This window comes from Drosophila hydei, unplaced genomic scaffold (assembly GCF_003285905.1).
Source record: "Drosophila hydei strain 15085-1641.00,03,60 unplaced genomic scaffold, DhydRS2 tig00000172-arrow-pilon, whole genome shotgun sequence".
NCBI lineage: Eukaryota > Metazoa > Arthropoda > Insecta > Diptera > Drosophilidae > Drosophila > Drosophila hydei.
Window position 1 is genome coordinate 772,907 of NW_022045682.1, and position 12,052 is coordinate 784,958.

The following is a 12,052-nucleotide window of genomic DNA, read 5'->3' on the forward strand; positions in this document are numbered from 1 at the left end:
AATTGAGAAGGAAATTTGAATTCATAAATGAAGTTAGGATTCACTTTTTTCTGTCATGTTTCTTTAAGCAGCTTGCCGAAAAGTATACATATATATATATGTATTTTTTTAAATTTTTTATATATTTTTTAAATAGTTTTTTTACATATACAAAAAATTAATCAGTCTAAGTACGTGTTTTTCCTTCTTGCATGCATCGTGTTGGAGAAAGAATACATACATATACATATACACATATACATACATATAAGAATGTATTTCAACAATTTGTGTTAGCCCCTGCGGCTAGACTTATACACATTCAACTTTTAACTTAAATATCGTATGGTTGAAACTTATGCTTGTTAAACCATTGTACTTGTCGTATCTATGTGTGTGTGTGTGTGTGGGTGTGTGTGTGTGTGTGAGTGTGGTTAACCGTAGCTCAAACATAGAAACCACATACAACATCATCATCATCATTCATCTCCATCATCTTCATCAATCTCTTCCTCCATTTAGCTTATATATCACGTCCACTCACTCCCACTTTTTCCTTGCCAGCAGAACGTCTTTTTTCAGGGAGTTGCAGTAAGTTGTTTTTGTTTTTGTGTTTGTTTTACTTAGTTGGTCGTTTCCGTTTCTTCGCCTCGCTCCTCCAGCTCTCACGCGTATTTGGTAAAGGCCCAACGCTGCGTGGCCAAAGCCGAGTTGCAGCGCTGCGCACTGATGCCCTGAGCATGGTGATCCCGCGTGTCCAGGCAGACATTGATCTTGTTGTGCTTCAACAGGCCGCCGTCCTTCATGATCCAGCGTTGGTTTTCCGTCTCGTCACATGACTTGAGAACCACCTGCGAGCCGCGTGAGAATTGCACCAGCGTCAGACAAAGATCGTCGTGTTTGATTTCACCACGCTTCGAGAAAGCCCATTCCTGATTGCCGCCCGTATTGTGGCAGGGGAAGAGACCTGTGCGAAGCAGAAGAAGCATATGTGGCACTTGATTACAATAGATCCCGAAGAGCTTGAACAGTGAGTGTGCAGAAGCTTGTGGCTGTCTCCACTGGGAGTGGTGCAGGTCGGAAAGAACTCTTGGCTTAGCTTGTCTGGCAGATGGATCCATAAGCTGTATGGCCATGGTGCTATCTTTACTTACCCACTGTGCCGTCTATTATGTGACCCATTGTATCCAAGCATTCGGTAGCATCCTGTCTAAATTGTCCCACCTCCTGTGGCTCGGGTGCCTGCAGGTCGGGATAAACATGCTCCAGATACCACTTGAAGGGTTTGCACTGCAGCTTCTCCTTGAGGGCCAGACGATCATCGATGCTGACAGAAAGAAGAAGAAGGAGACAGATTATAATGAGTAATCTCTCTCTCTCTCTCTCTCACTCATTAACTTACTTGCCAAATGGAATATTTTTAGCTAGGGGTACGGCATTGTAGTAGTGCTGCTTGTAATCATCCATCCAGACTTCGGCAGCGCGTCGAGTGTTTCTGGCGAAGACGTTGCCGCTGCCGCCGGGGAAAGTGTATGGATGGCGCTTGCGGAATACGTGACCCACTCGACTGCATGGAATGATCTCTAGACTGCCGCCACATTGCCAGACGCGGAACGAGATCTCCAGATTCTCGCCGCCCCAGACATCCATTTTCATATCGTATTTGCCCAGCTTGTTGAAGTAGGCCTTGTCGATCACGAACAGACCGCCCGCTATCATGGGCGTGCGTATGGCAGTGGTTGGGTCATTGTGCCTGGCTGCACGCTCCGTGGGACTGAGGTACTCCCATTTGAAGATCAGATTCCAATCGAAGCCGCCACGCAGATCCGCCGAGGCGCCAATATACTGAAAGTTGTCCATGCTAATCACATCGATGACGGGGCAGACCACGCGTGTCGGATCCTCGCGCACACGCTCCAGCAGCGGCTCCAGCCACTGCTCATTGCACTCGACGTGGCTGTCGAGGAAGGTCAGCACGCTGCTAACAGCTGCATCGGCGCCGCGCACTCGCGATCTAACCAGCCCTTCGCGCTTATCGTTGCGTATGATGCGCACCTTATCGATCTTGGCCAGCTCCATGCCGTCCTCGGCTGGAATGGGGTAGAGAGATTGGGAGATAGATGGGTAAGAATTTAATAACTGTTTTGTTAAGCTCTTCATAAATTGACAATCTTCTTCATTATTCAATTAAAATGGCTCATCCAAACTTGAGTTTGATTTAATTTATGAATGAGTCTGTAGATCTGGGTATATCCATTCCCAATCCATATCTTCGGAATTCTTCACAATTCCATATTGAGCTATAGAATACTTACGATGGTCACTGTAATCATCCACCAACACAATTTCCCGTATTAAATGCTCCGGACTACGATTCAAAACGCTCACAATTGTGCGCAACAGCGTGGAGCGAGCCTCATTGTGGAAGGTGATAATCACGCTCGTCTCGGGCAGATCTTCGCGGTATTTTTTGCTGCGACACCTGGAAATTAAAATGATAAGATATATTAAGAGAAATGTTTACTTTAGATATGATGTCTAGTCTCTAGTCTCTAGTCTCTAGTCTCTAGTCTCTAGTCTCTAGTCTCTGGTCTCTAGTCTCTAGTCTCTAGTCTCTAGTCTCTAGTCTCTTGTCTCTAGTCTCTATTGTCAAGTGTCTATCTGGATCTCTAGTCTCTAGTCTCTAGTCTCTAGTCTCTAGTCTCTAGTCTCTAGTATCTAGTCTCTAGTCTCTAGTCTCTAGTCTCTAGTCTCTAGTATCTAGTCTCTAGTCTCTAGTCTCTAGTCTCTAGTCTCTAGTCTCTAGTCTCTAGTCTCTAGTCTCTAGTCTCTAGTCTCTAGTCTCTAGTCTCTAGTCTCTAGTCTCTAGTCTCTAGTCTCTAGTCTCTAGTCTCTAGTCTCTAGTCTCTAGTCTCTAGTCTCTAGTCTCTAGTCTCTAGTATCTAGTCTCTAGTCTCTAGTCTCTAGTCTCTAGTCTCTAGTCTCTAGTCTCTAGTCTCTAGTCTCTAGTCTCTAGTCTCTAGTCTCTAGTCTCTAGTCTCTAGTCTCTAGTCTCTAGTCTCTAGTCTCTAGTCTCTAGTCTCTAGTCTCTAGTCTCTAGTCTCTAGTCTCTAGTCTCTAGTCTCTAGTCTCTCACTCACATTGGATTCCTGGTGTCAGGTATTTCTCGATTGCTGGGCAGCGCATCGCTGGCCTCCTGATTGAAGCGATTCCTGATGTAGGGATCCTCGCCGCTGCGTAGTCCGCCGCCACGTATGTAGCCCGCCTCGTCAAAGTATTCGATTTCGCTGCCCTCGCGCGCGCTTGCCCCGACGGCCAGACGTCCGGCATTGCCGCCGCTGCTGCCCTGCGATGTCTCCTCGAGAGCGACAATGCCATTCAACTTGAGCCCGTGCACCGCGTTGCGTTCAAAGTCCTTGACGGAGCCGATTAAGATGACATTGCCACCAGGATCGTCGTCGCCTGCGGCAGCTGCAGCGACGCGTAAGCCGGAGTTGGCGGCGGGCGCCCATTGGCGAGCAGTCGATGCACCGGCCGATATATCGTCCTGATACTGTTGCATGGCTGTTGCTACCTCACGTAAGCGCAAAGCACGATTCTCCACCTAGACACAAAGAGGAATAGAGAGAGAGAGAGAGTGAGTAAGCCATTTAATTTATTTGCTTAATCTGCGGCACTTGGGTGACGCCGACGTGGAACGTGGTCGTAACTCAACACAACTGAAAGCAAACACACACAGAGATGTGGGCGTCGAGTGGGCAGAGGGCGTGGGTCTGTAGGTATGTAGGTGTGTGCCGCTTTTTTCACTTCTTCTTCTTTTTTCAGGATTAGAGCGTTTTACAACTTGCAGCAGTAAAAAAAGTGGAAAATGTTGCAGTTCAGTTTACAGTTTTACAGCCAGCGGCTGACTTATGGCTCAAAGCGAACAGCAACAACAACAAGAACAACAATTGTTGCCCCTTTCGTGTTTTGTTTCAAAAGATTCATAATCTTTGAAAAAGGGGCAAAAGGTAGCAAAGTCTGACCCAGTTGCAACCGGAAAAAATATAGTTATATATATATATATATCAGCTATATATGGTATACGTATATAGTACACACGTTTATGTGCCTTTGAGATAAGTTTTCGGTTGTGCAATAAATTGTTACAACTCGTTAAAAGTGTGCTCTAATGCCTTGGCATAATGTGCATAGTTAAAGCAAGAAATGCAGAAAACTTAGAGCTGTCGATAGCTATCGACTGTTAGCTGAAACCCTTTATATATGCCATTTAATCGATATCCTTGCTTATGTCTAATGGCAAGACTAAAGCGAGCTAAGCGGAAATCATTTGATAACATCTTAGATTGGCTAATAGCATTAGATATGTATTTTATTTATAAATAAAAGAGCTAAGAGCTCAAATTTTCTTATTAGTTTATCGATAAGTGTCGATAACTCATTGCCTATAGCTTATATATGCATTCCATAAAGATATATAAAGTGAAGTGCTTCACTTTTAATATCCAAAATTGTATCGATAGGTATCGATTAATCATTTTTATATAGATTAATTAAATTATATACGCATACCACTAGTTAGATCTTTAGTTTTCATATCTGTTATATTTATCGTTAAGTATCGATTACACGTTTTCATATATAATATGTGCGACTATTATTATAATTAATAAATTAATATGCTAGGATTCTCAATATTGATTAGAATCATATAAATCGATAAGTATCGACATGACATTTACGTATCTAATATGGACTATTTATTTAATCAATAATGTTGTTTTTAAATTCAGCTGATATCTAATCGATTTGCATAAAAAATATATTTATCGATAATTATCGATTTGCCATTTAACTTTTTGATATTATTTGCCATTTGTTTTTACTGATTCCTAGCACTGCTTGTCGCAGCAGAACTATAAAAGCCCACAGTATAAAATGGAGCCCGCACATTTCAGTCGATAAATATCGATTTTACGGTTATAGAAAGCTCAAGGTTAAAACCCCACAATAATTACAGCAATTATATCCACGAATTTTAAAGGCTCAACGTTTCACAGCTGACAGTACAGAGCAAGAGCTTTGCTTCTATTATAGTTCAGAGTCTTGACGTCAAACCCCCACAAATCTGCTTCATAGCGCTAGCCTATGAATTTATGAATAGCAAAATCAATTCTGTAATTTGTAATTTATAATCAATCAATGGCCCAAGCTGAAAATGCATATTTCTCAAGTCTAGCAGAGTCTTTTGCCTTTAAATAATAAAAACATATTAAAGCTTAAAAAGATTTAGCAGCGAGAGCAAGCAGAGGGATTTGTTGATAAGGAATGGCCGTTTGTTCAGCTGAAGGCTGCGTGTGTCAAGCTTAACAAAACTTGTGCCGAAATCTCAATCAAAAAAACGAGCATGAAAAGGTTAAAAATGGTAGCAGCTGTTGAGCACTTGGGAACAGTTTGAAAAGTTCGAGTTGTTCTTGAAGCTTGATGAGGAGTAAAAGGCTGTCCATAAACTTTGGGACTGGGCTAATGGGCCATAGCTCCTTTTGTTGTGTAGTTAAAGCCATTAAAAGGCTTGAGTATTGGCCGACTGCTCTTACACTTGACAGCGAAGTAAAGAGAGCAAGACAGAGAGAGAGAGATAGCGTGTGGGAGTGAGAGAGAGAGAGAGTCATCATGAGCTCTGCCCATGACTTGATTATTAATTGCTTTTCACATTTGAATCAATTTGTCATGCTTTTTTCTCGCATTTAAAGGTCCACACACACTGACATAGAAAGAGAGAGGGAGACCCTCCATTTGTGATACGCGGCGTATGCGTGTTTTCAATTTTAAGCGTAGAGCGCGGCACGTTTTGCATTCGACTTCCGTTTCATTTGACTAGGTTTTTCGGTTTAGCATTTTCTTACGATTTACACGAGACGTGCGCCTTTTAGCGCCATTTACGAACGCATTTTTTATGCGACTCTCAGCTGGGGTCCCTTTCAGCACGGGGCAACGTGTCTGCAGTTTGAAAACGAGAACACAAAATGCTCCCAAGTGTTGAGCTGTGTGACTGACTGCATTGTTACTTACAATTAAGCTAAGGCAGTTAGTAGAGGGTAGAGAATTCGACTCAGCTACAAGTAAGTGGAGAATGGTTTATGACTCGGCAAGCAAAGCTTACAAATGAATTTATAATGCGCTTGGCTAGACGGATTTAAGCTTTTCGTGTGGCAAATTGTAAATATTTATTAGAATATTTATATAAATATTTACAAAGAGTATATTGGCTTTGCACAGTGTTCGTCTTGGTATACTTGTCTTGAAATGTTGGATACATTCGTGTAGACTACTCAAGATCAAAAAAATATAGATTATATATTTACGAGCAGGGCAAATTGGAAAAGACGTAAATCATCTACAGGCTTAGAGCTAGAAGCCTGAGCTTCTTAAAAAACTAAAAATTTCAAAATTTAGTTATTGTTGATCATTTCTTTATTGATATACCAAAATTAATATATATATGATTCTTGGAGGTTTGCCACAAGTTAAGCATTCAAATGTTGCTTGAAAATGTATCTCAAATGTATTTAAAAATTTTAAAGTTGTATAACATATATATATATATTTATGTGAAATATATTTATTTATTTTATATTCATTTTAGCCTTCAAATGTTGATTGGAAATCTAAAAAAAAATTTTTTTATAATTTTATTTAATTATAAAAAACTTATTTAATGTATTTACTACTATTTATATTTATTGTTATACGTAACACTGTTATTTATTTAAACATATTTAAATATATATTTAAATACTTTTTCCCTCATAACAATCCTTTATCTGATTCATTGCAATTCACTCTTAGTCACATTTCATTTCATTCATATTTCTGTTGTTTATTTCTTTTCCATTCACTCTGCATCAGATGCTAATAGCTCCATTATTCTTCCATAGTCACATTTATGGTCGACTATAAATATTTTTCTCATCTAAATGCGAAAGTTCTTAGCATCTGTCTCTCTATTTAACATATATATGTGTGGGTATATAGTATACGAGTATTATCCCATCACATAGTTAGTCCATTGTTGTTGCCTTTGTTGTCGGATGAGCTTTAGGGTATATCATGATGCATTCAGCTGCGACGCTTTCGGTTGTTATCATTAATTACGAGCTCTAGTCTGAGCTGGTTTTTGCTTTTGTGCATACACTAAATGACGGACAGGCAAAAGAAATAGAAGAAGAAGCAGAAGGATGCTGTGCGACATGTGACAATACAGTTTGTGAGCCACAAGGACACACAATAAGCAACAGTTGCATGCGACGCTGGCGACGAGGATTAAATACTCTTGACAGGCTCTGACAAGTCTCTGTGATGCTATCGACTGTGACTTCAGGAACGATATAAATCATGCTCACATCGATTATCTGTAGCAACTATTGAGACGGCATGTGTGCCAATAGAATTAGAATATCAGATAAGGAAATCAATCAAAGTGTCATTACATATGATTATGTATATCGAATATGTATTTTGAATATCGATGCACATATGTGAGTTTGTAATTTAAAATCGAATATATAATTTCAAATGTCAAATGTCAAGTATTTCTATAAACAATGCATATTGACTACAAATATATCGAATACAAATATCGATTTCTTATCGAATATAAATATTAGATATATATATATCATAGCATACACATATATATTTTTATTGATATTAAGTAAATTTATACAAAATTCATATTGAATAGATAATAGTTATCAAATTTTAGTTAGTTAGTTTTTAGTTATTTACTAAATGTGATTTTATTTACAACAACTATTCATATCGCCAATGTCAATTGATCGAATATGAATGTATAAATGTATCGAATATCACAAATATATCGAAAACGCAAACAGGCAAGGGCATGCCACAATCAAAGGAGCCCCATTGAAATACCGAATGAAGGCGCACATTGCGTATACGCAATGTCCCAGTGCTGAGTTAGTGCATTCCCTGTCGCAGGTCGTCGACTATGAAATAGGTATTGTTCGGTCTAATCCATCCAGCTACCTACCCAACCCTCCCACCTGTCATGCTATGCCATGCCATGCAAATGCTGTGGGCAACAGTTTCAATTTTGCCATTCGATTTGTCGCTTTTGCCTCGCTCTTCGGTCATGTGTAACTTAATTAGTTGCATTGTTTGTTCTGCGGGCGAGTTTGGGGACCGATTCAGCCATTGATTGGCTTTCGATGCGCTGTGTGGGCGTGTGGGCGAGCCGGCTCTATGTGCTAAGCCGGGTAAGCGGCTTATTTGCAGATCATTATGCGCATTTTGTAGCTGTAATTGACAGCAGCAACAATCGAGTCGAGAACCCCAAACACCCAAAGCCAGCGCCAAACAGCGAAAGCGTCTCACTCACCCGCATGGGAGTTTATGGTATCGCTATTGGTTATTAACTTGTTACTGCTTCTAATTAGGCATAAATCAAATGTAACTGTGTGTGTGCGTGTGTGTGATATAATAAATGGCCCAATAGACGGGCGAAAGTTTTTGTGCGCGATTGCAATTCAGATCTTGTTATTTATGTGGGAATTATGATAAAAACCATTTAAGTTCAACTGATTTGGGAGTACCATGGGAGTTGCAGTAGAATCACTTTAGATAAATAGAAATTTCATTAACTTCCATTTGCACGCTTCTCTCTGCTAAGTTAACGCATGATAACTTCTTTGTCTAAATCGCAATCTTTGTCAAATTAGTAGCTTAGAGAGATATGAGCATTACATAACTATTTTAGATATTATATATAACTAGAGAGTATCTTGAAAGCATCATTAAAATGTAGCTTTACAAGTTTCAAGTTTCTCTCTGCTTCAGCCAATCTCATATTTGTAATCTGTTCACTAATAGCATAACTTAAAGCTTATGCTCTCATAACATATCAAAACACCCTGCTTATATATTAGGATAATTACAGGGTATACAAATTAAATTTATGCGTGTGTTTGCATCGCAACTAGCTGCTAGATTGTTGCTCAGGCTCATATAACATTTCATAAATAGCCCAGAGCCTAGAGTCCCCCCGGTCTGTGTAACACGTAACGCGCATATATCATAAATATGCATGTGTGAAATACAAGTAAGAAGCCAGTAGCAAGCAGTGACTGACTAAGAAATACCTCGTGAAATTATACGAAAGTGTGTTCCCTACTTCAATTTAATATAGAATCACCTAAATCACTAAAAACTTTCCTTCGTTTCCCCTACATTCCTTTTGTAAACAAGCCAATAAACCCACTTGACGATAACTACAGGGTATTCCCATTCAGCTTGTGAGCCCTTGGGTATTTGTGTATCTAAGTCGGTTAGTGGAACGTGATCTTTAGGGCTTAGCCACAAACGTTTGGCTCGGCACGCAAGACAAACATCATGAGGCTTGAAGCGCCGACGACTATTGCAGCAGCTCTTTGTGAAGCCATCAATCAATCAATCGAGCACTCAGCCAAAAGCACTTATACATTTTGACTGACCTAAACAGCGCAATTTTCCATGCGGCTCATCCAAACTGTGTCATTAGTCAATTGACAACAACAAAGGCAACAACAGCTATAAGGCCTCATCGATATGGTCGATGCCAGCAACAAGTTGCCGCAAATGGATTTTTTTGTGTGTTTTTTCCACTTTTGTTTATTTTTGTTGCTGCTGTTTTTGTGTGTCTCGCATAAAGTTCAATGCTTTAGTTCAATGTCTGGTCATATATATATTTTTCATCATTTTTCTTTTGCACTTTTTAGTTATAGAAACTCGAAACAAATCATTGAAATTGGTTTAGACTTTAATGGGCTTTCAGTCTTTTAATGACAACAAAAAAGTAAGAGTGCTTGAGGCCAGCACTACTCGGCGCAGAGATACCCTGCAGGCAATTACAAGGCACTTCGGAGCTATAAATATACATGAGAAACATGATCTTGAAAGCAAAAGTGAAGATTATGTAAAGTAATCGAAAATTGTATTATGCTTACAGAAAAGCTCGAAGAAGACTGTAAAGTGTATTAAACGCAGAGCGTATAAGTCTATAAATACTTAAGGCTTTGCACATTGATGTATAAGAGCTTGTCAGACAGCGTATAAGAGGTGACTGCACTCGCTTTGCAACGCTGTTACTCAGTATGTGAGTATTAGTAGAAGTATAAGAAACAGAGAAGGCAAAGAAGTCGAGTGTGAACACAAGGTATTACACATTGGTTTCGGTTGGTCAAGAGTAATGGTAGAATAATTAATAATAATGATATTCAAGTACAGAAGTGAAGCATAAGAAATAGGAGGAGATTTAAAGTATATGAATTAAGACATAAGAAGTGCAGTAGAAGAACTAAAGTATAAGAACGGAGTACTTAGCATAAAGTATAAGAAGTGAAGTAAAAGAAATAAAGTAAAGTTTAAGAAGTATAAGATGAAGAGTGTAAAGTATAAAAAGTTAAGTAAGAAAAATGAAGTCTAAGAAGTTAAAAGTATAAAAAAGTAACGTATAAGAAGTAAAGTATAAGAACTCAATTATAAGAAGCTAAGTATAAGAAGTAACGCTTTGGAAATCAAATCAAATAAGTAAAGCTTAAGAAGTATTAAACATAAAGTACAAGTAGTAAAGAATAAGAGTTAAAGAATAAGAAGTAAAGTATAAGAAGGAAATTATAAGATGAAGGCTATATGAAGGTCATGGTTACTTTTGAAAGTATCTACAGAAGATGGGGACAAAGTGACGAATCCATCTGCATTTGCTGCAAAAATGCAACCTGATAAGCCTGGCAGAAACTAAAGGTGAAGCCAAAGTACACACAGAGATAACTTGAGCACATAGAAGGGGTCCACCTTGGGGGACTGTTCAAGAAAAAGAAAAAGAAAAAGGTGTTTTCAGCAGGTGACGATCAGACTGATTATTATTATTCATATTGATATTTCTATTATTGACTTAAGTTATTGACTTTTCCAAATAAACTTAAGCCACTCAAATTCTTTTCGATTTTTGGCTGTCTCGAAACGAATTGAAAATTTCTATTCGAATTTTAGTGTCCAAGTCATGTCTCACTTGCAATTCAACTGTTATTCTTGGCCGTATTATTCTTGGACTGAATGTACTTATGTGTCTGTGTGTGTGTGTGTGTCGGCCACTGTCTGCAGACAAGAATATTTTCGTGTTTCTGTTTTCTGTCGAATCAATATGTTTTTGGGCGTGCATAGATTTTTAATTGAATTTTGTTGTTTCTTATTGTTGTTTGTTTGCTTAACGAGTTGTTGCTGCTGTTGTTTTTGGTTGGCTGTGACGCATGGCCAACAGTGCCACATGTTGAATGGCTAGTTGGGTGTGTCCACAGTCCACAATTGAATTCTGCATGCTGAAGTGAATGGCATCAGCTCATTTGCAATGCATTTTGCAGTTTAATCAAAAGCAAATTGTTTTTAAGCTTTGAACTAAATTGAAAGTATGAAAAGAAAGCTTGGCATATAGTTGGGGCACTGACGTTGCGTATATATTCCCAGAGATTCTAGCTCTGAGAGCGTTCGATAAGGTATTTTGCAATTTGGAGCACAAAAATTCTGCTTCTCTTTGACGCTAACAAAGACATCTCGCTTGAAAATAAATTTGATACGTTCCAATTACTAAATTATGCACTCTGCTTCACATGAAACTACACGATGTGAAAATCATTCAGCTGGAAGACTGAGCAGCTGAGAGTTCAGGGGAAAGACACAAAATAGACACACGAACGAAAGCCGAAAGCCGAAAACCGAAAAAAAAACCCCAAACGAACCAAAGCTGGGGTTAAGCCTCAGTGATTGAGCAGGAAAAAACTGATACAGAAAAATAAGACAAGAAAAAACGCAGCAAATTAAAAACGCAGCGAGAAAACATGAAAGGAAAATGCTGGCGAAAATTTTCACTAATTAATAAAAAGAAAACAAATAGAGAAAAGGCTGAAAAGCAGCTCAAAAAACACGGCAAATGTGGGTCAGTCAAATTGATAAGATAAATGAAGACGGCAACACTTATAATGTTGATAAGCTAAGGTCCAGTAAGCTAGTGTCTCGTAAT

General features: G+C 39.0%; 1 protein-coding gene across 1 annotated transcript in view; it reads right to left on the reverse strand.

Moving 5' to 3' along the window:
* Positions 1-179: 179 nt before the first annotated feature.
* LOC111599370 (polypeptide N-acetylgalactosaminyltransferase 2) overlaps positions 180-12,052 on the reverse strand; it is a 32,997-nt gene continuing 21,124 nt past the window's right edge. Inside the window, exons 3-7 of the mRNA XM_023315006.2 lie at positions 3,120-3,583; positions 2,295-2,461; positions 1,382-2,069; positions 1,134-1,306; positions 180-946 (exon numbers count right to left, since the gene is read on the reverse strand). Coding sequence (XP_023170774.2) covers positions 645-946; positions 1,134-1,306; positions 1,382-2,069; positions 2,295-2,461; positions 3,120-3,583 — 1,794 coding nt within the window. The 3' untranslated portion in view covers positions 180-644. The remainder of the gene's footprint in view (positions 947-1,133; positions 1,307-1,381; positions 2,070-2,294; positions 2,462-3,119; positions 3,584-12,052) is intronic.